Source organism: Eumetopias jubatus, unplaced genomic scaffold (assembly GCF_037043125.1).
Source record: "Eumetopias jubatus isolate StellerSeaLion01/CBP00866 unplaced genomic scaffold, mEumJub1_p1.0 scaffold_13, whole genome shotgun sequence".
In the NCBI taxonomy this organism is placed as follows: domain Eukaryota; kingdom Metazoa; phylum Chordata; class Mammalia; order Carnivora; family Otariidae; genus Eumetopias; species Eumetopias jubatus.
Window position 1 is genome coordinate 92,050,406 of NW_028274819.1, and position 19,923 is coordinate 92,070,328.

The window sequence follows — 19,923 nt, forward strand, 5'->3', positions numbered from 1 at the left end:
GTTGAGCTTACCGGGGTGGGCCCTCCCATTAGACTGCGAGGTCTCTGAAGCCAGGGCTCCCCTCCGGCTCCAGCGCAGGGCACAGGCACTCAGGGAAACCTGGCTGAGAGCGGGTGGATGACACGCATGGCGACAGCTCAGTGTTGGGGGCAAAGGTGAAGGAGGCTTGGACTGAGAGGGAAGACCGATGACAGGGTAAGTGCTATCCTACGAGGCCTCGTTAATGCAGTCTTAATAAATGAGTACAGTGTTTGTCATCTTGAATAGCTTCAGGGTGAGGAGCCAGATGAAGGCCATTTTCCTTCTGACCCACAGAGGGGGGTAGCTACTGAAGGCAGGGTGAGTGAATACTGGGTACCTGACGAGGCTATGACGAGGCTAGTTTACAGGGTTACCACGGATGTTGGGCTTGGCCTGAGTTGTCCCTAGCCCATGCCCCTGGCAAGTTCCTTCCTATCTTTCAGCACTGGAGGCTCTTCCTCTTTTGCTGGCCTCATCAGTCCTGGCTCTTCCCCACCCCCAGGGGCTTCTCCTGTTACCTCAGGGGGCAGTGCCACTCCCCTGTCCCGGGTCCACCCTCCCTCACACAACTGATAGTCAGGCCCATCTTTTTCCTTCTTCTCCCCAAAGGCTGCTTTTGAGGGGGAATGAACATTTTACTGTCTCTACTCCCATTCACTTCTCCCTTCCGAACAACTGTCACCTCGCACCCCACCAAGGTACATTTCTTCCCCGAACCGCTCTCCCTGGGGGCCCCACTGACCTAACTGGTACTGATCCAGCCTGTGAGCGTGCATGGACATCGCATAGCGCCCCTAGGTTCCCGAGACACCTCATGCTCCCGGCTTTTCTCCCGCCTCTCTGGCCACCTCTTCGGCTTCCTCTCCCTTCGTTCGTCCCTTAAAATGACAGTGAGGTCCCCCCCGGCTTCCCCCCTTGGTCTCCTACTCTTCTCCCCTTGCAAGGGGGATGCCCTTCTCTTCCATGGTGTCCATATCTCTGCTGCCTAGATCATCCTGAGTGCCCAGCAGTACATTCAACTCCCAGCTAGACAGCTCTACCCAATGTCCTTGTAAGCACCCTTGACTCAACATGTCCCACACTCTACCACTCATTTTGTCCCTCACCCTGCTCCTTCCTGGTGTGTTCCTCACCCCTGTGAAAGGCAAGACATACATCTAGCTGTCCAAGCCAAAAACCTGAGTCTTACTTGACCCCATTTCTCATGACTGCTGTCACTTCTTGGACACACATGCTTCTTGTCCGGACAGTGCAGGCCCCGCTGTCTGCCCTGTGGACTCCAGTGATAGCCTCCCATCTGCCCTCCTGCTTTGACATCATAGTCTAGTCGCCACAAGGCAGTCATGGTGATTTTTCTAAAAGGAAAATCGGAGCATGTTGCTTCTCTACTGAAAGCCCACAGAATACAACCCAAGCGCCCCAGCATGGCTATTGGGCTCCTGGCCCTGCCCCGAATCTTACTGCCTCTCTTCCTTCCCTCCGTGATCTTGCCTGGACAAATCTCTCACTGTCCCTTGAATCTTACTAACTCTTGGTCCTGGGCATTTGCATATGGTTTTCCTGAAGCCTGCAATCACCCCCGACCTCGTTCTCCTCCCCGCTTCCCCTCTGTGCGTTCACTTCGTTAAACTGCTCGTCCTGTAGGTTCAGCTCAGAGGTCAACTTCCCTGAGAAGCTTCATGGCGAAACACCCAGGTGAGACGAGGTGTCCGGGACCTGTGCTTATTCCCGGCACTACGGGGATGGCACTACATCTGATCTGGGCTGAAGGGCAGGGCAGAGATAAGAACACTCCCGTGACGACATACCGTATGCCTTGCCTGCTGCATATCCCTGACATGCAGCCCTGGGCCTGGCCAAGAGCTGGAGCTGAATAAAGAGTGAATAAATGAACGAAGCCTTCCCTATATTCTACAACCAAACCCCTGCAGGGACTCAGGAAGAGGAGGCATTCGCTTGCCAACAAGATGCCTATAAGGAGGACTTTAGAATGTTCCTGGGAAGAGAAGGCCATGCTCCTCCCAGTCTGGTGTGAAAGGCTAGTGGGTGCTTTAGGAGGTGAAAGTAGAAGGGACAGAGGCCCGGATGGAAAGAGTAATCACATTTATTGACTGATGAAAAAGGTAAACAATCACTAAATCTGGGCCAGACTGCCCTGCAATGCCCCCTGCCTGGGCTCCGCTGGAGCCTGCCAAAGAGAGGCAGAGGCAATCTTTCTGGGTCAGTGCCAGAAGAAGCCAGTCTTGGGGCACGTGCTCAGGTATTCTGCCCAGCTGCACTACCTTGGTGGGCGGCCTTGGCCCGGGCCAGAGATCAGTCCTGGGGTCTCACCCCATCATTCTCTGTTGGCCTGGGCCTCAGGCACAGTGCCTCTCAAAGCCTAGAGTCGGCCTGCCGGCCCGCCCAGCCCCAGCGGAGAGAGGAGGATGGAGGAGAGCCTGGCTTGGTGCTGGGGAGGAAGCCACAGTGAGGAGGATGTGAATGTGAGCCAAGGGTGACGGATGGGGCAGCGGGGCCCAGTGAAGAGCTTACAGGCTCAGATGATGTTGTGCTCCTGGACCTTTTCTCCCAAGTAAAAGCGGTTGAAGAGGAAGGGGCTCAGGTTGATAGTCCGGAAGTGGCCATCCAGCACCATCTCTGCCACAGCTCGCCCCACGGCGGGGGCCTGCTGGAGCCCATGGCCACTGAAGCCTGTGGCAAAGTACATGTTGACGACGAGCGGGTGGGGACCCACCACACCGTTCTGGTCGAAGGTGTTGTAGTCGTAATAGCCAGCCCAAGCACTCCGAACCTGCAGGTGGACAGGACGCTGGGGTTCCCAGGAAAGTGCTGACATGTGCCACCCTCACTCCTGCTCAGGGGTCAGACGCTGCTCTCCCAGCTGCTGAGGGGTTGATGGGATGGGTCCCTAGACCACGAGTCCTTAGCAGTTGTGAGGTGGAGGGCGTGTGGCAGTGGACAGGATTTCCAAGGGGACCAAGGTGCTGCAGGCTCATGTGCCTCCTAGTTACCTTCAGAGTCTCAAAAGCCGGTACCCTCTGGGCCAAAGGGGGCCACACCTTGTCCTGGAAGAAATCATGGTCCACTTCCAGGTTCCCTGGGTCCGGTTCCTCCTCCTGCAGTGAGAGGTGGGGACAGGACTTAGGCTCCCTGGGACACAAGGGCCGACCCAGACCTCACCGACCCTTTACTCAATCCCCTCAGTAGGTGGGGGGCAGGGGGGGAGAACCCAATTCAAACCGAGAGGGGCTGGAACATCAGTAACAGCGCTGGGCCCTCCAAAGAGCTTGACTCTTTTTCTTTTTTTTTTTTTTAAGATTTTATTTATTATTTGTTTGAGAGAAAGAGAAAGTGAGCGAGAGAGAGAGAGAACAAGCAGGGGGGGAGAGGGAGAAGCAGACTCCTCCCCGAGCGGGAAGCCCGACGCGGGGCTCGAGCTCACGACCCTGGGATCCTGACCTGAACTGAAGGCAAAGGCTTGACTGAGCCCCCCAGGCGCCCCAAAGCCTGACTCTTTAATGACAGTTGGCCTACGGCTCCTGCCCAGCACCCCAACCCTGCTTAGCTTACCTCAGTGGGGCTACAGCCACCCAGATAGTTGTTGCCTAGTCCTTCTCGGCGGAAATAGGCTCCACTGGCATCTATGACGAATGGGGTCTCCAGGCCCGGTCCCTGGGGGCAGTGCCACAAGTACACATACCTGCCACGACCAGGTTAGAAAATGGTGGGAAGAGCACGCCCCCTGCCCCCCCCAGACCACATTTAACAAACTCTTACACACTGCTTCTGTCCCCTTCCCCAACCTCCTCAGCCGCCCCGAGGGGAGTTACCTTTTCCTCAGCTCCACAGGGAGCTGGGTGCCCTGCAGGGTGCCAGGGGGCCCCTTCCCGACACCAGCCAGCTCTGCGATCTGGCCAGACCAGGCCCCTGCCGCATTGATCACGAGGGCACATTCCACAGGCTGGTACTCCAGGCTGCGGTCCATCTTCACCTGCAGGCACCAAAGGGGGAGGGGAGGGAGGGCCTGGCCCACACACCCGGCACCGTGAGAGGTACATTTCTTCCTGAGCCTTAGTTTGCCCAGACCGGAAGTGGGCAGAAAAAGATGAAGATGACAGCTGTTACCTGTCTTATCCCTCTGCTTTGGCAAGGAAGACGCACAGACTGGGAACTTACATGGACTTCATGGATCCTTCTCAAAGTCACCTCTTCCCCACTTGTGGTCTCCGTGTGGCTAGACGAAGAGACAAAACCTGCGTGGGAAGAAAAAAAAAACAAAAAAAGAACTCCTGAGGCCTGAAGACGGCAAGACTGGGATTCCATGGGTTTCATGAGGAGAGCGAGCTGGAAGGCGGGCGTTTTCGCACAGAGACAGGATAACCAGGACGAACTCGGCCGCACACAAGTCGGGAGCATGCCGAGACCTTCAAGTACATCGTAAATCGTGCAGAGAAGCCGAGTTAGGAGCTGGAGTCAGAATGGCCAGGACCAGCCCTCAGGGAGAAACCCCTTTCCCACCAACTCTTGCTTAGCCCGTGCGTGAAGGTAAGACCCCACCCACGCCCGTGCCCTGGCTGGCGGAGGGAGGAAGCATGGGACCTCAGACTCACGTGTCACCTCTCCATGGCAGAAGAGGACCCCCATGGACTGGACCTTCCGCCGAAGCCCCTGGAGCAGACACCAGGGGTCAAACCAACCTTCGTGCTCCATCCCTGTGATGAGCAAGAGGGCTCGTGAGGCGGGATTAGGACCCTCCTCTCCTACTGGATTTCCCATGCCCCTGACTCCTTTTTAGGGCTCATAAGCCAGGGAAGGTCATGGTGCCCAAGTGCACCAGAGGCAAATCCTGTGGAAGGACAGAGAGCGAGCATGGCCTGGAGGGAGGCTCTGCTGGCCAGGAGGAAGCACTGCTTCTTGACGTAGCTAGAAGGTGCTGAGACTCCCAACCTGAGGCACCCCTTGACCCCTGAACCCCTCTGCAAGCACGCCTCACCGTAAGATGCCAATGCCACACCCTCTGTGTTTATCCAGGGAAATTTGTTCCGAAGCTGCTCAGGAGACATCAGGCAGACTTTGGCTCCTTCCTGCCTGAGAGAAACACGCAACTGTGTGCAGGTGTGTCGGGCGGGGGGGTGCAGAGAGGGAGAAGTAGGGACCCCAACTCCACAAGTGGGGATCCTGCCTCATTTATGTCACATCTCTGCCCCAAACTCCTCCTTGCAAGTTTTCCTCCTTGCTGAGGGGGTCAAGACCAAGCCTCCTAGTCATGGCTCTTCAGCACCTGACCCCTCTTTCCTTTCCTACACTCTGGTATCTCCTTGGCCACACTAAACTCCCTGTCATCCCCTAACTATTCCCTGTCCTTTTACAACAGAGCAGGTCACTTGGTTCCCTCCCCTTGTTCCGTTCTCTTCTGCCTAGAATGGCCTTCCTGTCCACTTTCTAGTACAGCCCTGTCCACCAGCACAACAATCTCCTATGGGACACTGTCCCCCAAACACAGCAACACAGATCCTAAAAGAACACAATGGCAAGGCAGACTGCCTGGTTTGAATCCCAGCACCACCACTGACTAGCGCCTCGTGCCTCAGTTTACCCACATGTAAAATGGGGATGTTTGGGTGGCTACCTGAGTAAGTGCTACATCTGGGACATTACCTGATATCCCTTGCAAGTCTATTTGTTAAACACATGCACTCTCGTCCAACCATGAGACTCACTCAGGAGAGGGGCCGCCCAAACCGGTCTGCTGCCTGCATCTTTGTATGTGAGTCACGCTCATTCATTCAGATTTTTGTCCATGTTTTGTCTATGGCTGCTTTTGTTTCAACTGCAGAGCTGAGTGACTGCCACAGAGACCATATGACCCCAAAAGCCTAAAACGTTGGGTATCTGGCCCTTACAGGAGAAGTGTGCAGATTCCTGGGCTCTTCCCTAGAGGTTCTGGCTCATCAGGTGTGGGATTTTCCAGGTGGTTCTTAGGATCTGGCAAATTCAGGAACCACCGCAGCAGCGCGTGGTCCACGTCCGTGTGACAGCACAGGGTCCCAGAGGTCTTGTCTGTGTTACCTGATAGACTGAGCTTCCGCACAGTCGAGACCTGTCTTATCAACTCGCCCGCCCCAGTTCCTAACTCGGTGTTGGAGTCTGCCGGGTGGTCGTGCCGGGCACCCACCTCTGCACCTTCACGCTGCTCTCCATGACTGCAGCCCCCTTTTCCGAAGCCAGCAAGAGATAACCCGACGGATTGAACTGGATGTCCAGGGGAGGATCATCGACTACAGCCAGGTACTCCTATATGCAAAAAAAAAAGACAACTCTTTAGAAGAAGTTGATTTAAAGAAGGAAGGGAAAGCTCTCCTGGCTTCCTCACCAATAGCTCCCGAGACTTGGGGAAGCCCTTCTCCTCTGGGTACCACCACCGGGGACAGAACTAGAGGTTCCAACTCCTACTTGCCTGAACTGCTTCTGCTCCCTGCTTCCCCTGGCCGGCTGGGCGGCTCCTCTCTCTGGGTTAAAGGAGAGGTCACAACCCCAACTCCCAAGCCCCTTTGCACGTACATTGATGTTCCGCAGAAACTCAACTGAAAAGAGGGAGAGCTGGATGTTCTCAGGCACCGAGAACTGCTGCCGAATCCCGCCCACAGACAGTGCGGTGGAGGCCTGGGAATACTGTGGAAAGACCAAAGTAGCTGAGGGCGGCCAGTAGCCCGTCACACGTGAGCAGAATCCTCTAACAGAAGCACCCACAAACAGAGGGGAGTCCTACTTGCAAGCTTGTAATCTAAGAGGAGTCGAGGTAGATAAACCCATATGCAAGTCAACCAGCACCCAAAGAGAGCAACTATAATTAAAATCCTTTTTTCTTTTTTTTAAATTTTTTATTTAGTTATTTGAGAGAGAGAGAAAAAGAGAGAGACAAGGAGCACGTGAGAGTGAGCACGAGGCGGTGGCGGTTGGGGGGAGGGCAGAGGGAGAGGGAGAAGCAGGCCTCCCGCAGAGCAGGGAGCCCGATGCGGGGCTCGATCCCAGGACTCCGGGATCATGACCTGAGCCGAAGGCAGACGTTTAACCGACTGAGCCACCAGGCGCCCCTAAAATCCTTCTTAGCAGATGTGCAGAGCAGAGAGAATCAGTCATCTAAAAGGGCTGGGCACTGTGGCACAGAATGGGAATGGCCTGGAAGTCCAAGGGCAGGAAACTAGCATTTCATCTACCCAACCGGAAAACAGAACTAGCAAGATTCCTGGTTAACTGGCACTGGTTAAAATAGGAACAACTAGGGATGCCTGGGTGGCTCAGTCAGTTAAGCGTCTGCCTTCGGCTCAGGTCATGATCCCAGGGTCCTGGGATCGAGCCCCGCATCGGGGAGTCTGTTTCTCCCTCTCCCTCTGCCCCTCCCTCTCCACTTGTGCGTGCTCTCTCTCTCTCAAATAAATGAATAAAATCTTAGAAAATAAAATAGAACAACTGTGCAAAACCTCAGAAGTAACAGAATCTCGAAGGGATGAGATAGCTGCTTGTGTTCCTTACAGCAGGAATACAGGTTCTCTTTGCTGGACCTTCTGGGCGCCCAGAAGATCCAACACTGTGAAATTTGCTTTTAAAAGCAAAAACCTTGGGCTCCTGGGTGGCTCAGTTGCTTAAGCAACTGCCTTCGGCTCAGGTCATGATCCTGGAGTCCCGGGATCGAGTCCCGCGTCGGGCTCCCCGCTCAGCGGAGAGTCTGCTTCTCCCTCTGACCCTCCCCCCCTCATGTGTGCTCTCTCTCTCTCTCATTCTCACTCTCTCAAATAAATAAATAAAATCTTTAAAAATAAATAAATAAATAAATAAAAGCAAAAACCTTACTGCCAAAGCCTCTAATTTGAGGGAGGAAGCACCTGCGACTATTTCTCAACAAGAGCCAGAGTACAGTCCCTTTGGACTTTGGACCTCCAAAGACTGAAGTCTTTCCTCCCCTCTGCTCCCCTTGCCCCTTAATAAAATATGAGTCCGTGCCCCACTCATGCCGCCACCCTCCCCCAGACCTCACCGTGTGGTCCCGTTCCACCACCAGCACCCGAATGGCACCTTGTGGCTTCTCCAACCTCTTCAGCCAATAGGCCACGGACAGGCCAATCACCCCACCCCCCACAATCACCACATCCGAGTGTTCAGGGGGCAGGTAGCTGGTGTCGCGCAGTGGATTCCAGGCCCCTCGAGGAAGGACTGACTGGATCTTCTTCTTAATCTCGGACACCTTTCCATTCTGGTCTGTGGGACGCAATTACGGTCAGAAGGCCAGACATTCTCTTTCCAAGTGGTAAGGGGTTAGAGGACTGGCACAGGAAAAGGTGGGCTAAGACGACACTGAGGTGGCTGTCTCCATGGCCCTCCCTTCTCATAAGGGCAGCTCACACCCAGCAGTATTCCACAGCTTCACTATACGGTCTGTATGCCATTCAGCTCTCTGCCTTCTCATGCATCGTGCCCAGCAATGCAGGATTCAACTTCTTAAAATGAACACTCTGTACTCTCTCCCTAGGCCAGGTGACTTACACATGTTTATCTCCTGTGCAGACTGCTCTTTCTTCTGAGCCCCAGGTTCATATATTCAACTGCATTGTCCTCTCCTCTTGGATGTTCCAGGCTCCTGGACCAGTAGGTCCTGGCACAAGGTGCAGTGCCCTCTGAAGCATGATACTCTTTTGAGTGGCATCTTATCCTGACCATCCATCACCACCAGCAAAGCTACATTCATGTCCCATCTATTGTTAAGTCCCGATGGCTTTGTCTACTAAATAGCTCCCCAATCTATCCCGCCCCCCGTTTTTTCCCATCTCTGTTACCACCACCCTAGACCAAACCACCATAAGCTCTCACCTAGACTAATGCAAAAGCCTCCTAATTGTTCCCACTAATTCCCCTCTTGCCCGCCCAACTCCTCTGCATCATAGCTAGAATATTTTCTAAGCACTAATTTAATCACACACTGTCTTGCTTAAAACCTTCCAGTGGCTTTCCGTTACTCCACGAATAAAAGCCCAAAATCTTCAACACGGCCTATGAGACACTGCACAGTCTGGCTCCTGTTTACCCTGTTCTCTCCCTACTCCCCCACTCCAGCCCCTTCCACACCTTGATGGTGCTTTATTTCATCCCACCACAGGGAATCTACACAGGGGTTCTCTCTGTTTTGATCCATTCATCTGCTCAGGCTTTACAAGATCCGGCAGGCAAGCTTACCCCCTTCTCCCAGCCGACCCACTGTCTTTCCATCGTGGGTCGGGTCCCGAGTTCTGAAGGTCACATAGCTGGAGACTGGGGCCACCCAAGAACCACGATACCCTCCGCTGCCCTCAACTTTACCCAGAGTGGAGCGTCCTCTGTGTGTGCCTAGCCCCCGGCCCAAGACGCCCCGGCTCAAGCCTGGCTGCAACGCCCTTCGCAGCATGGTCACTCTACCAGCAGCCCCTTTGAGACTCGCACTCTGCCTCCTCCCTACGCCATGCCCACCCCGCCGTCACGGTTCCGCGCCGCAGGCCGTTCAGACGAGTGCGCCCATTGGCCAGGGGTCCTTTCAGGCCCCGCCCTTAAGCCCTACAGGCTGCCGTCCCCGAGAGCCCCGCCCAGGCCCGCCCCCCCCCGCCATTGGCGAGCCTGGCGTCTACGTCAGCGCTGCGCGCCCTCGGGCGGACGCGGAGAAAGAACACGACAGCTCTGAGCGGAAGTGCGGCTGAGCCGGTTTCCGGGGCCGCTGGTGTGACGTGTCCCGCGCTTGGCGCAGCAGGAAGCGGCGGCGATCGCGGCCTGAGTTCCCGGCGCCGGCCCCGGCTCCTCTCCCGCTGCCGCCATGCTCGACTTCTTCACCATTTTCTCCAAGGGCGGGCTTGTGCTCTGGTGCTTCCAGGGCGTGAGCGACTCATGCACCGGGCCCGTTAATGCGTTGATTCGTTCTGTGCTGCTGCAGGTATCGCTCCCCGCGGGATCAGAACTCTGGGCTCGGCCCCCTGATCCGGTCCATAGCTTCTTCAGCTGATCCCACACCTCCCTCCCACCCTCTCCGCCTATCCCAAACCGGCCACTCACTCGTTGCCAGGACTCCGCTTCTCTCTCCTGCCCCCATCCGACCATCCCGCAACTTTGCGACGCCCCCCTCCCCCTCCGTTTCTGGGACTCTAGCCGAATTCCTGCGCTTCTTGAGATTTCCCATAGTTCCCTCCATTTACCTCCGCCTCCGCGTCCCCCCCCCCCCCCCCCCCCCCCCGCCAAGCAGCTTGATTTTTCTGTTGTTTCGAAGGCTGGGTGTGAAAATGGAAAAACGCCTCTAAAAATAGTGTACAGCTGCTAGTAAATCTGATTGTATCATTAGGTCCCTTCTGGCTTCCACGTGTCTTGCCTTCCCTCTAACCTCTTCTCCCCTTCCCCCAACTTGGTACCTCCTCGTCTCCCTGATGGGATGCTAGAGAGCAAGGTCCAAGCATCCTCTTGTCCTCGGGACATGTCTGACTTTAAGGGAACTGTCTGGTTTTTTCCCAAAGGTAATCCTTGAAGGGCCCAAGTCTGGGTTTTCTGGGTAGTCTGAAGTTGAGACATACTTTTTTTTTTCCAGGAAAGGGGAGGTAACAACTCTTTCACCCATGAGGCACTCACACTCAAGTATAAACTGGACAACCAGTTTGAGCTGGTGTTTGTGGTAAGTGGGGGTATTTAAGAGGGACATTTACACTTTCAACATAATCCTGATTAAGAAAACCCTAACTAATTGCACCCAACGTATATGATGAAGTAACAGAAGACAGAGAGAGGGTGGAGGGGGAAAGGGAAGACGCTCCTGAGCCCAGAGAGCTTGGCTGCCCCTCAGGTCAGGGAAACCTGCCAGGCCGCTGAGCCAGTCTCAGGAGGCCTGAGTTGAGTTGGCTCGTAAGCAGATCTGTTGGTTCTGTTTCTCTCCCTGAACAGGTTGGTTTTCAAAAGATCCTAACACTGACGTATGTAGACAAATTGATAGATGATGTGCACCGGCTGTTTCGGGACAAGTACCGCACAGAGATCCAACAGCAAAGTGCTTTAAGTCTATTGAATGGCACTTTTGATTTCCAAAATGACTTCCTGCGGCTCCTTCGGTGAGAGGCCACCCCTCTGCAAAATCGATTTCCATGACCTGATGAGCTCCCTTCTTTCCTGAGGGTGGTTCAAGGGTAGTAAATTGTATTGAAACACACTCCTGAATTTGCTGCCCAGTTCTAATTGACCTCTTGGTATGAGGGCCCTTTTTCTGGACTTTGATCATTCCCTTCTCTCTAGTGAAGCAGAGGAGAGCAGTAAGGTCCGTGCTCCCACTACCATGAAGAAATTTGAAGATTCAGAAAAGGCCAAGAAACCTGTGAGGTCCATGATTGAGACACGGGGTGAAAAGCCCAAGGAAAAAGCAAAGAACAGCAAAAAAAAGGGGGCCAAGAAGGAGAGTGAGTTTGAGCTCCTTGGACATACAGGGGCATGAAAAGTTAACATGGCAGTAAGGACTGAAGTTGTTCCGTCTTTCCCTTTGTCATTGCTTGTCTCCCTTGCTCAGTGCCCATCACCCTATCATCCCCAGGCCTTGTCATCCCCAAGATGTTTGCTCCTAGTTTCCTCTTAATAATTTGGGTTTGGAAGACTATTTCCCATTGTTGGAATTTGGTCGTTTTTCTCCAGTGACTTTTCTTTTAACAGGTTCTGATGGCCTTTTGGCTACCAGCAAAGCAGTTCCTGCTGAAAAGTCAGGTCTCCCAGTGGGGCCTGAGAATGGGGTAGAACTTTCCAAAGAGGAGCTAATACGCAGGAAGAGAGAGGAGTTCATTCAGAAGCATGGGAGAGGTCTGGAGAAGTCCAGGTGAGGGCATTCTAACTTTCACCATAAATACCGTTATCTAGCTATGTCGGGGGCAAGGGAGCTCGTCTCTGGCTCTTGGGTGGATGTTTCCTCTCCTACTTCACTGCAACCGTTTGTGCTGTAACCCTTTGCAGCAAGTCCATGAAATCAGATACTCCAAAGGAGAAGGGCAAAAAAGCACCCCGTGTGTGGGCACTGGGTGGCTGTGCTAACAAGGAAGTCTTGGATTATAGCACTCCCACCACCAATGGAGCCCCTGAGGTTGCTCCACCTGAGGACATCAGCTTGGTAAGAGGCAACGGGCCAGTGAGTTACCATTAAGACATTGGAGAGGAGGTAGAGATAGGAGGGCAGTACCTTTGGTTTCTATAAATGAAGGGGTGGGTCACGTTTGGAGTTTTCCAAATCAGAGATGGAGGAATGAGGACAGGGTAAATCCTGGGCTGCTTTACCCTCAGCCCTCAGCGTTCTGATCCCATCTTGTTTCTTTCCCTGTACCCTCCAGATTCGAGGGACTGGGCCTGGAGGGCAGCTTCAGGATCTGGACTGCAGCAGCTCAGATGATGAAGTGGCTGCTCAAAACACCAAACCTAGGTAGGGGAATTTCAGGTGTTGGGTGGTATGGGTGGCTCCAGAAGAGATGAGACTTTGACTCCTGCCCACTGGCTTTATATGTATCTATGATCTCCTGTGCCTGCAGTGCTACCAAGGGAACTCTGGGTGGCATGTTTGGGATGCTGAAGGGCCTTGTGGGGTCCAAGAGCTTGAGTCGTGAAGACATGGAGTCTGTGCTAGATAAGATGCGTGATCATCTCATTGGTAAGTTCTGAGGAATAGGGGCACTCACGTTTATGGGATAGGGGTGGTGGAGAGAACCACCTTGAGTTCTCATCTGTACCATAGGGTTGTTTACTGTTGACATGGCACTCACACACCTCTCCCTGTCTCTCCAGCTAAGAATGTGGCAGCAGACATTGCAGTCCAGCTTTGTGAATCTGTGGCCAACAAGCTGGAAGGGAAGGTGATGGGGACATTCAGCAGTAAGTATGTCCCTAAACCAGAAAGTGCTCAAGGCATGATGTGCACCAGGAAGTTAAGCACATTGATCTCCATTCCTACTAGGTGTGTGGCTTTTGGCAAACTCCTTCACCTCTAAACGTCTGTTGCGTAACTTAAGAGTTCTCAGAACTAAATGAGTTAACACTTGTAAAGTGCTTGGAACCCTGTCACGTGTGGATTCCTGGGACAAGATCCTTGGATCCTCCAGATCCCAGTTCCCTTAGGCGTTGGGTGTTCCTGGGCGTGCATTCCTTGGGTTTCACAGATCCACCACCCCCTTTTAGCGGTGACTTCCACAGTAAAGCAAGCCCTCCAAGAGTCCCTGGTGCAGATTCTGCAGCCACAGCGTCGTGTAGACATGCTCCGGGATATTATGGATGCCCAGCGTCATCAGCGCCCTTACGTGGTCACCTTCTGTGGTGTTAATGGAGTGGGGAAGTCTACTAATCTTGCCAAGGTCGGTACAGCTCCCCACCAGTCTCTGACGCCCTTTATCTTCACTCTCCATGTCTCAAGGACTCTGGTTCTAAGGGACTGATTTGTTTGCTGCTTTTGCACAGATTTCCTTCTGGCTGTTAGAGAATGGCTTCAGTGTCCTCATCGCTGCCTGCGACACATTTCGTGCCGGGGCTGTGGAGCAGCTACGCACACACACCCGGCGCCTGAGTGCCCTACATCCCCCAGAGAACCATGGCGGCCGCACTATGGTGCAGTTGTTTGAAAAGGGCTACGGCAAGGATGCTGCGGGCATTGCCATGGAAGCGATTGCCTTTGGTATGGCGTACAGGAAGGCGGGGGGCTGCTGTGGGCCCCTTTCCTCCTGGGCTTTCCTTGTGATTCAAAGTGGGTCAGGGTTCCCCTCCTACCAACTTACTGCTCAATAGCAAGTCAGCACGGAGAACTTGCCAGGAGGAGAAGCTAACTGCGGGCAAGACTAATATATTCCACCCATGGAAACCTCTGTTTGCTCTCTTTTGTCCTGTTGCCGTATTTTCTTGAATGTTCCTGATGGCCAAGCACAGGGTAGGTTTTTGCTCACACTACCTTATAACCAGATCCAGAGCCCAAGAAAGTAAACACCCAGGCTTTTAATATAGCGAGGTTACCGCTTCTTGAGAGAAAGGTGGGGCGAGCAGGACAGTCTAGAAAGTTTTGAGTTGACCACTTTTTTTCTCTCTAGCACGTAACCAGGGCTTTGATGTGGTGCTGGTGGACACAGCTGGCCGCATGCAAGACAATGCCCCTCTGATGACCGCCCTGGCTAAGCTCATTACTGTCAACACACCCGACTTGGTGCTGTTTGTGGGGGAGGCCTTAGTGGGCAATGAGGCCGTGGACCAGCTGGTGAGGACTAGGGCCTCGTTCTTTTTCCAGCCTCAGCTTTGGCCAGCTGGGTACTTCTTGTACTTACACCATGTTTCTCCCTTACAGGTAAAGTTCAACAGAGCCTTGGCTGACCATTCCATGGCTCAAACACCTCGGCTCATTGATGGCATTGTCCTCACCAAATTTGATACCATTGATGACAAGGTAAATACGGATGGTACAGGACAGAGCAAGGGGCATCCCTCATGGGCGAGCTGATGCTCTAAGGATATGTTGTTGCCTCCAGAGCTTCCTGTTCCTGAGGAGATACAAAGAAGTGGCCTTGAGGTGACTGTGTATCCCCTTTCTCCATTTCAGGTGGGAGCTGCTATTTCTATGACCTACATCACAAGCAAACCCATCGTCTTTGTGGGCACTGGCCAGACCTACTGTGACCTACGCAGTCTCAATGCCAAGGCTGTGGTGGCTGCCCTCATGAAGGCTTAACGTGGCTCTTGCCCCAAACCAAATCATTGCTTCCCCCCAAAGCCCCTCTTCCTGTATCAAGAATGTGCTTTAGAGTATGTGAGCAACTTCTCTTCAGTGTAGTACAGAGGCAGAATGAGGAGAGGTCTAGGGGCTTGCAGCTCCCCCTGCCGCACTCCCTGGCAGCCCAGCCTCCACCTGCAAGGAGGGCCTAATCATGTTACTGCCAATCCACTGCCCATCACCGCCTTCCCTGACAATCCTCCCCTCCTCCTCAGGCATTCCCTTCACTCTGCCTACACGCTCAGTCTCATTACAGCTTTGACCCAACGGTTGGAAGATCCCACACCGGAGCTTTGCTAATTCACATGGTCACAGGGATGTGTGAGCACAATGAGCAGTCGAGAGACTTCCAGAGCCAGCTCTGGCTTCTCCCTTGGATACACAGCTTTCAGGTTCCTGGGGCCAGGAGGATACCCCCGACACTGTGGCAGTGTATGGCCTGTTCTTAATTGCTGCTAATTCTGATGATGACCCCATCCCCACTGTTTCCTCAAAGCATCAGCTAGGCCACGGTGATTTGTTACAAATGAACGAAAGGAGTTCCTGCTTCCCTCAAAAATAAAGGGAGCTGAGCTGCAGTGTTGCACTAGGCTTCTCAGCCTTCCAGCTCTTCCCTGCTCCCAGAGTCCAGATGTAAGCTTTGCATGTTCCCCCTCCCTGGGAGAGAACCAACTGTCAGAGGGTATACAGGTTGCCCCTCTCCCCCACCCCACTCTTCACCTGAGCGGATCCTGGCTTTTCCTCATCCTCCTCTCTACAGTGCCTGGTAGACAAGTGCTACGTTGAAGAATACAAACCTCTTGTTAAGACTTGTCCTGTAGCTTGGTATTACAGATGTGCTATTAGTGCAATAAGGTGAAGGCTGTCTGCCCAGAGAAATACATAATTTATAAAAGAAAATAAATTTCATAAGTAAATTCCCTTTTATGTCTCGGAGTTATTTTATGTAGGATTCAAAACTAAGATCCCACATCACACTAACTATGGTTCTAGGCCTTATGGTAAGAAGGGAAACAAAGCAGGAATTGATAATGAATGGTTGTCCCAGAGAATGAGATCACCCACTTCAGTGTGAAAGAACACAACTTTTAAGTTAGAAAAACTAGACTCATTTAGTGCCTTTGCAGGTTTTTTAAAGGGACTCTAAAAGTAGAGCCAGGGCCCTGGGAAGTAAATGAACAAGCTTTTAATACAGCTGAGTTATGTAAAATACTGTACACTGTAAAAGGTCTAGAAAACTAGAGCTTCAAGTCATGTTTTAAAAAAGCCATTAAGCTTAATTGAAAAACCAGGTATAGAGTAAGTACAAAACTGCAACAAGGGCCCCAGTGACCCCACGGCGTCTAGCTCCCAAGTCCTTCATGCAGGGCTGGGGCCACAGTCAGTGGAGGTGTCGCACTGATCTGTTGTGTGGACACAGGCGTGTCCAGCACAGGGGTGGGGGCAGCACTGGGCCCCGTTGTCACTTGGGGATTCGTGAACTGGAAGAGGCCGCAGAAGATCAAGAACCAGTGGGCATGAAGGACTGAGCTGGAACACCCCCCCCTACTCCCAACTCTACCCCCAACCTTCAACCTCTCGGTTTTGGTACTTCCACGGAGCAGTGTTGGGTTCTTGTAAGTTTACTTGTTAAATACTCTCCACAGTCGGGCCTGACACCTTGGTCTAATGCTGATGATCTCTCCAGCCCCCTCTCATGTTCTACAGTCTGTGGAGAAAAAGAAAAGAGAATAAAATGAAGTCTCACAGAAACGTGTACGTCTGAAGCTGCAGAATTTAAGTCAAACTTAACCCTTCAGGAGGTACGACATCACCAGATACTAGGAATCTTGTTGACAGACTCGATAGGAAAATACAGAATCCTTAGCAAGTAGGAGTCCTTGTTCTCCGAGGTACTAATAAATTCCAGAAAAACATTTTCAGCCAGCAAACCCGACAAACAGAATAGGAAATAGTATACCTCTTATTTCACTGTGTGCCGCCGAAGAGCCATTTAGCTGACCTTCTCTCACCATCCCTGCAAAACAGAATGCACGTTAGTATCAGATATTAGAACGGAAAGCCAAAACTCTTAATAGTAGAAAGAAAACCAACCAACCGAAGGGTAATGAAATAACATGGTCTAAGAAGGACGGCATTATTTAGTAATGAAGACATCACAGATGAGAAGATAAGGAGGTGGGGAAAATGAACTGGGTTAGTCTTCAGATAACGGAAGCGGTAAGGTCCCCAAGTGCACTAACACTGTTTGTAAATAAAACATTAAGTGGGCAAAGTGTGCCTGCTGTCCCTAACTCATCTAAAAGGCCAAATTTTGGTAAAAATCCAGGGATGGAGAGGGGGAGCAGCGTGCAAGTGAGCAAATTCAACCAAGGAGAAGAGTGAAAAGTAGCAGATGCTCTTACAACACAAAATGAGTTCAATCTGTGCTGCCCAATATGGTGTCATTAGCCACATGTGGCTAAACAGTTTCACATTAAAAATCTGTTCCTCAGTCACACTAACCACATTTCAAATGCCCAAGAGCCACATGTGGCATTTGGTTATGGTACTGGACAGGGAAGATAATATTTCTATCATTGCAGAAAATTCTATTGGACAGGCCTGAGATAATGGCATGGGAAAAAGTTTAAAACTGAACACATGGATGAAAACAGTCATCAGAAATATGAGCAATTAGAGTGTAAATAAAGACAGCACTGCACTCATACAAATAGGTACTGGTATTCCCCCTCTTGGAAAGAACTTTAGCAACAGTTATCAACCACTAAAATATTCATGCCCTTTGACCTAGTAATTATACTGAGAACCCATGAAGGAAATTACTGGCAAAAGGAAAAACGGTCGGGATGAAGATAAAATTCATTGCCAACAGTACTTACAACAGAAAAAACAAGAAAAAAATTAGACATTGCCTAACAGGAAAAATTGGGTAAACTAACATCCACACTGGATTATTACACAGTCATTAAAACTAGTAGTTATGAAGACCAGGCATGTGGGAAAATAAATGAGATGTACCACTGAATAAAAAAAGTAACATGACTATGTATACTTTGTTCACAGCTCTGAAAAAATGCATAGGAAAAATTGTTAATTGGAAATATACTAAAATAATTGCTTGTATTACAATAATGAATTCTAAAAATTATTTTTCCTTTCCCCATTACTTGATTTTTCTGAAATATATATACTAGAACCTACAGAATCTTTTGAATCCAAGCAACTTTCTCTATGCAAAAGCAAGTATGCCAGGAGCCTAGCAAATGTTCAGGGTTAAAAAACAGCAAAAGACCGCTTACATCTAACTTTAACTAGTATGTATCTACAGAGACTCAAATCATAACCAAGGATGGAGGATAAGCTTGACTTGTTTTGAAATGTTTTTAACCTAAAACTGCTCTGCTAGATTTCAAATCACAAACTCAGCTGACCACTCTAATAAAGCCCCCTGGCCATACTGAAAATCCTTCACTTTTAAAAGTTCAGAATACCCAATTGAAAGATAGATAACTCTGGGAAAAACCGCTTTGGGAAGAAGCCCATGCAGCTAATAAAAGAATCTGTGCCATTCTATAATACTTCTGATGATTTTTGTCAAGAAAAGATTTCGTTTAACAGGAACAGCTGTCCAAGGGGATTTTGTTATTGTTTTTAATATTAGCATCTTTTCTGGGTAGAAGATCTCAGAATGCAGATCAAAAGAAATATGCAGAGCTTGGTAGGTACCTCTTGTTTAATGACAACAGAATATGCACATTGCAAAAGCCTTCTGAGAATCTTAGGTGTGGGCCAGCAGCAGAAGAATCTGAAACACAGCAGGCCAGCAGGAAATGCATCCCCAAGAAAGAAGAGCAAATTGTTTTCACAAAAGAGACAAAAAGGTTTGTCTTTTGAAAGTGTTTTCTAAAAACCATAAAAATCCTAGAAAAGAACACCTAACCTCTTTGACATTGGCCGTAACAACTTTTTTCTAGATATGTCTTCTGAGGCAAGGGAAATAAAAGCAAAAATAAGATACTGTGACTACATCAAAATAAAAGGCTTCTGTATGGGGCGCCTGGGTGGCTCAGTCAGTGAAGCATCTGCCTTCAGCTCAGGTCATGATCCAAGGGTCCTGGGATTGAGCCCCTCACTGGGCTCCCTGCCGAGCAGGGAGTCTGCTTTTCCCTCTGCCTGCAGCTCCCTCTGCCTGCCACTCCTCCTGTTTGTGCTCTCTGTCAAATAAATAAATAAAAATCTTAAAAAAAAAAAAAAGCTTCTGCACAGTGAAAGAAACAATCAGCAAAACTGAAAGGCAACCTACTGAATGTGAGAAGATATTTGTAAATGATGTATCTGATAAAGGGTTAGTATCCAAAATATATAAAGAACTTAGAAAACTCAATACCGCAAAAACAAAAAATCCAATTAAAAAAATGGACAGAAGACATGAACAGACATTTCTCCAAAGATGACAGATGGTCAACAGATACATGAAAAGATGTTCATTATCACGTGCCATCAGGGAAATGCAAATCAAAACTACAATATCACCTCACACCTGTCTGAATGGTTAAAATCAACAACATAAGAAACAAGAGTTGGTGATGAGGATGTGGAGAAAAAGGAACCCTCATGCACTGTTGGTGGGAATGCAAATTGGTGCAGCCACTGTGGAAAATAGTATGGCGATTCCTCAAAAAGTTAGAAACAGAACTACCTTATGATCCAGCAATCAGATTCCTGGGTATTTACCCAAAGAATACAAAAACACTAATTCACAGGGAATATGGACCCCTATACTTATAGCAGCATTATTTACGATAGCCAAGATATGGAAGCAGCCCAAGTATCCATCTACTGATGAATGGATAAAGAAGTGGTACACACACACACACACACACACACACACACACACACAGGAGTATTATTCAGCCATAAAAAAGACTGAAATCTTGCCATTTGCAATGACATGGATAGAGCTAGAGAGTATTATGCTAAGCAAGATAAGTCAGAGAAGGACAAACACCATATGATCTCACTCATATGTGGAATTTAAGAAACAAAACAAAGGGGGGAAAAGAGAGACACAAATCAAGAAAGAGATCTTAACTATAGAGAACCACCTGATGGTGACCAGATGGGAGGTG

At 50.7% G+C, this 19,923-nt stretch overlaps 3 protein-coding genes across 6 annotated transcripts in view; 1 reads left to right on the forward strand and 2 right to left on the reverse strand.

Moving 5' to 3' along the window:
• Positions 1–2,107: 2,107 nt before the first annotated feature.
• On the reverse strand, positions 2,108–9,534 carry FOXRED1 (FAD dependent oxidoreductase domain containing 1). Of its 3 annotated transcripts, none has more exons than XM_028120786.1 (11): positions 9,373–9,534; positions 8,057–8,277; positions 6,583–6,693; positions 6,197–6,315; positions 5,015–5,109; positions 4,632–4,733; positions 4,198–4,274; positions 3,852–4,012; positions 3,592–3,721; positions 3,033–3,137; positions 2,108–2,812 (listed from the first exon to the last, which is right to left on the reverse strand). In XM_028120786.1, the coding sequence occupies exons 1-11, from the start codon at positions 9,455–9,457 to the stop codon at positions 2,558–2,560; spliced, it is 1,461 nt and encodes a 486-aa protein (XP_027976587.1). In that variant the 5' UTR covers positions 9,458–9,534; the 3' UTR covers positions 2,108–2,557. The 3 variants fall into 3 exon arrangements, with proteins under 3 accessions (XP_027976587.1, XP_027976585.1, XP_087873690.1); XM_028120784.1 differs by having other exon boundaries at positions 9,250–9,534; XM_088017564.1 differs by lacking the exons at positions 6,583–6,693; positions 8,057–8,277; positions 9,373–9,534 and having other exon boundaries at positions 5,015–5,105; positions 6,197–6,273.
• A 224-nt stretch (positions 9,535–9,758) lies between these two features.
• SRPRA (SRP receptor subunit alpha) lies at positions 9,759–15,708 on the forward strand. The gene is made up of 14 exons (XM_028120781.2): positions 9,759–9,973; positions 10,616–10,699; positions 10,966–11,129; positions 11,311–11,471; positions 11,719–11,878; positions 12,013–12,166; positions 12,384–12,472; positions 12,579–12,697; positions 12,832–12,918; positions 13,222–13,394; positions 13,498–13,711; positions 14,118–14,281; positions 14,369–14,467; positions 14,621–15,708. The coding sequence occupies exons 1-14, from the start codon at positions 9,857–9,859 to the stop codon at positions 14,747–14,749; spliced, it is 1,914 nt and encodes a 637-aa protein (XP_027976582.1). The 5' UTR covers positions 9,759–9,856; the 3' UTR covers positions 14,750–15,708.
• Positions 15,709–15,962: 254 nt separating this feature from the next.
• SIRAL1 (SIR2 antiphage like 1) overlaps positions 15,963–19,923 on the reverse strand; it is a 46,594-nt gene continuing 42,633 nt past the window's right edge. For both annotated transcript variants that reach the window (XM_028120782.2, XM_028120783.2), the window contains 2 exons: positions 16,752–16,808; positions 15,963–16,499 (listed from right to left, as the gene is read on the reverse strand). In XM_028120782.2, the coding sequence (XP_027976583.1) occupies positions 16,486–16,499; positions 16,752–16,808 (71 nt within the window). In that variant the 3' untranslated portion in view covers positions 15,963–16,485. The remainder of the gene's footprint in view (positions 16,500–16,751; positions 16,809–19,923) is intronic.

What these genes read in the sequence shown, in the direction of transcription:
- SRPRA (XM_028120781.2), top strand. Translation starts at nt 9,857, where the DNA reads ATGCTCGACTTCTTCACCATTTTCTCCAAGGGCGGGCTTGTGCTCTGG. An exon ending in TTCGTTCTGTGCTGCTGCAG is followed by an intron (nt 9,974 to 10,615) that starts GTATCGCTCCCC and finishes TTTTTTTTCCAG; the next exon opens with GAAAGGGGAGGTAACAACTC. An exon ending in ATGAGGCCGTGGACCAGCTG is followed by an intron (nt 14,282 to 14,368) that starts GTGAGGACTAGG and finishes TCTCCCTTACAG; the next exon opens with GTAAAGTTCAACAGAGCCTT.
- FOXRED1 (XM_028120784.1), bottom strand. Translation starts at nt 9,457, where the DNA reads ATGCTGCGAAGGGCGTTGCAGCCAGGCTTGAGCCGGGGCGTCTTGGGC. An exon ending in GGGTCGGCTGGGAGAAGGGG is followed by an intron (nt 8,278 to 9,249) that starts GTAAGCTTGCCT and finishes TGCGTCCCACAG; the next exon opens with ACCAGAATGGAAAGGTGTCC. An exon ending in TGGTGGAACGGGACCACACG is followed by an intron (nt 6,694 to 8,056) that starts GTGAGGTCTGGG and finishes GTCTTTCCACAG; the next exon opens with TATTCCCAGGCCTCCACCGC.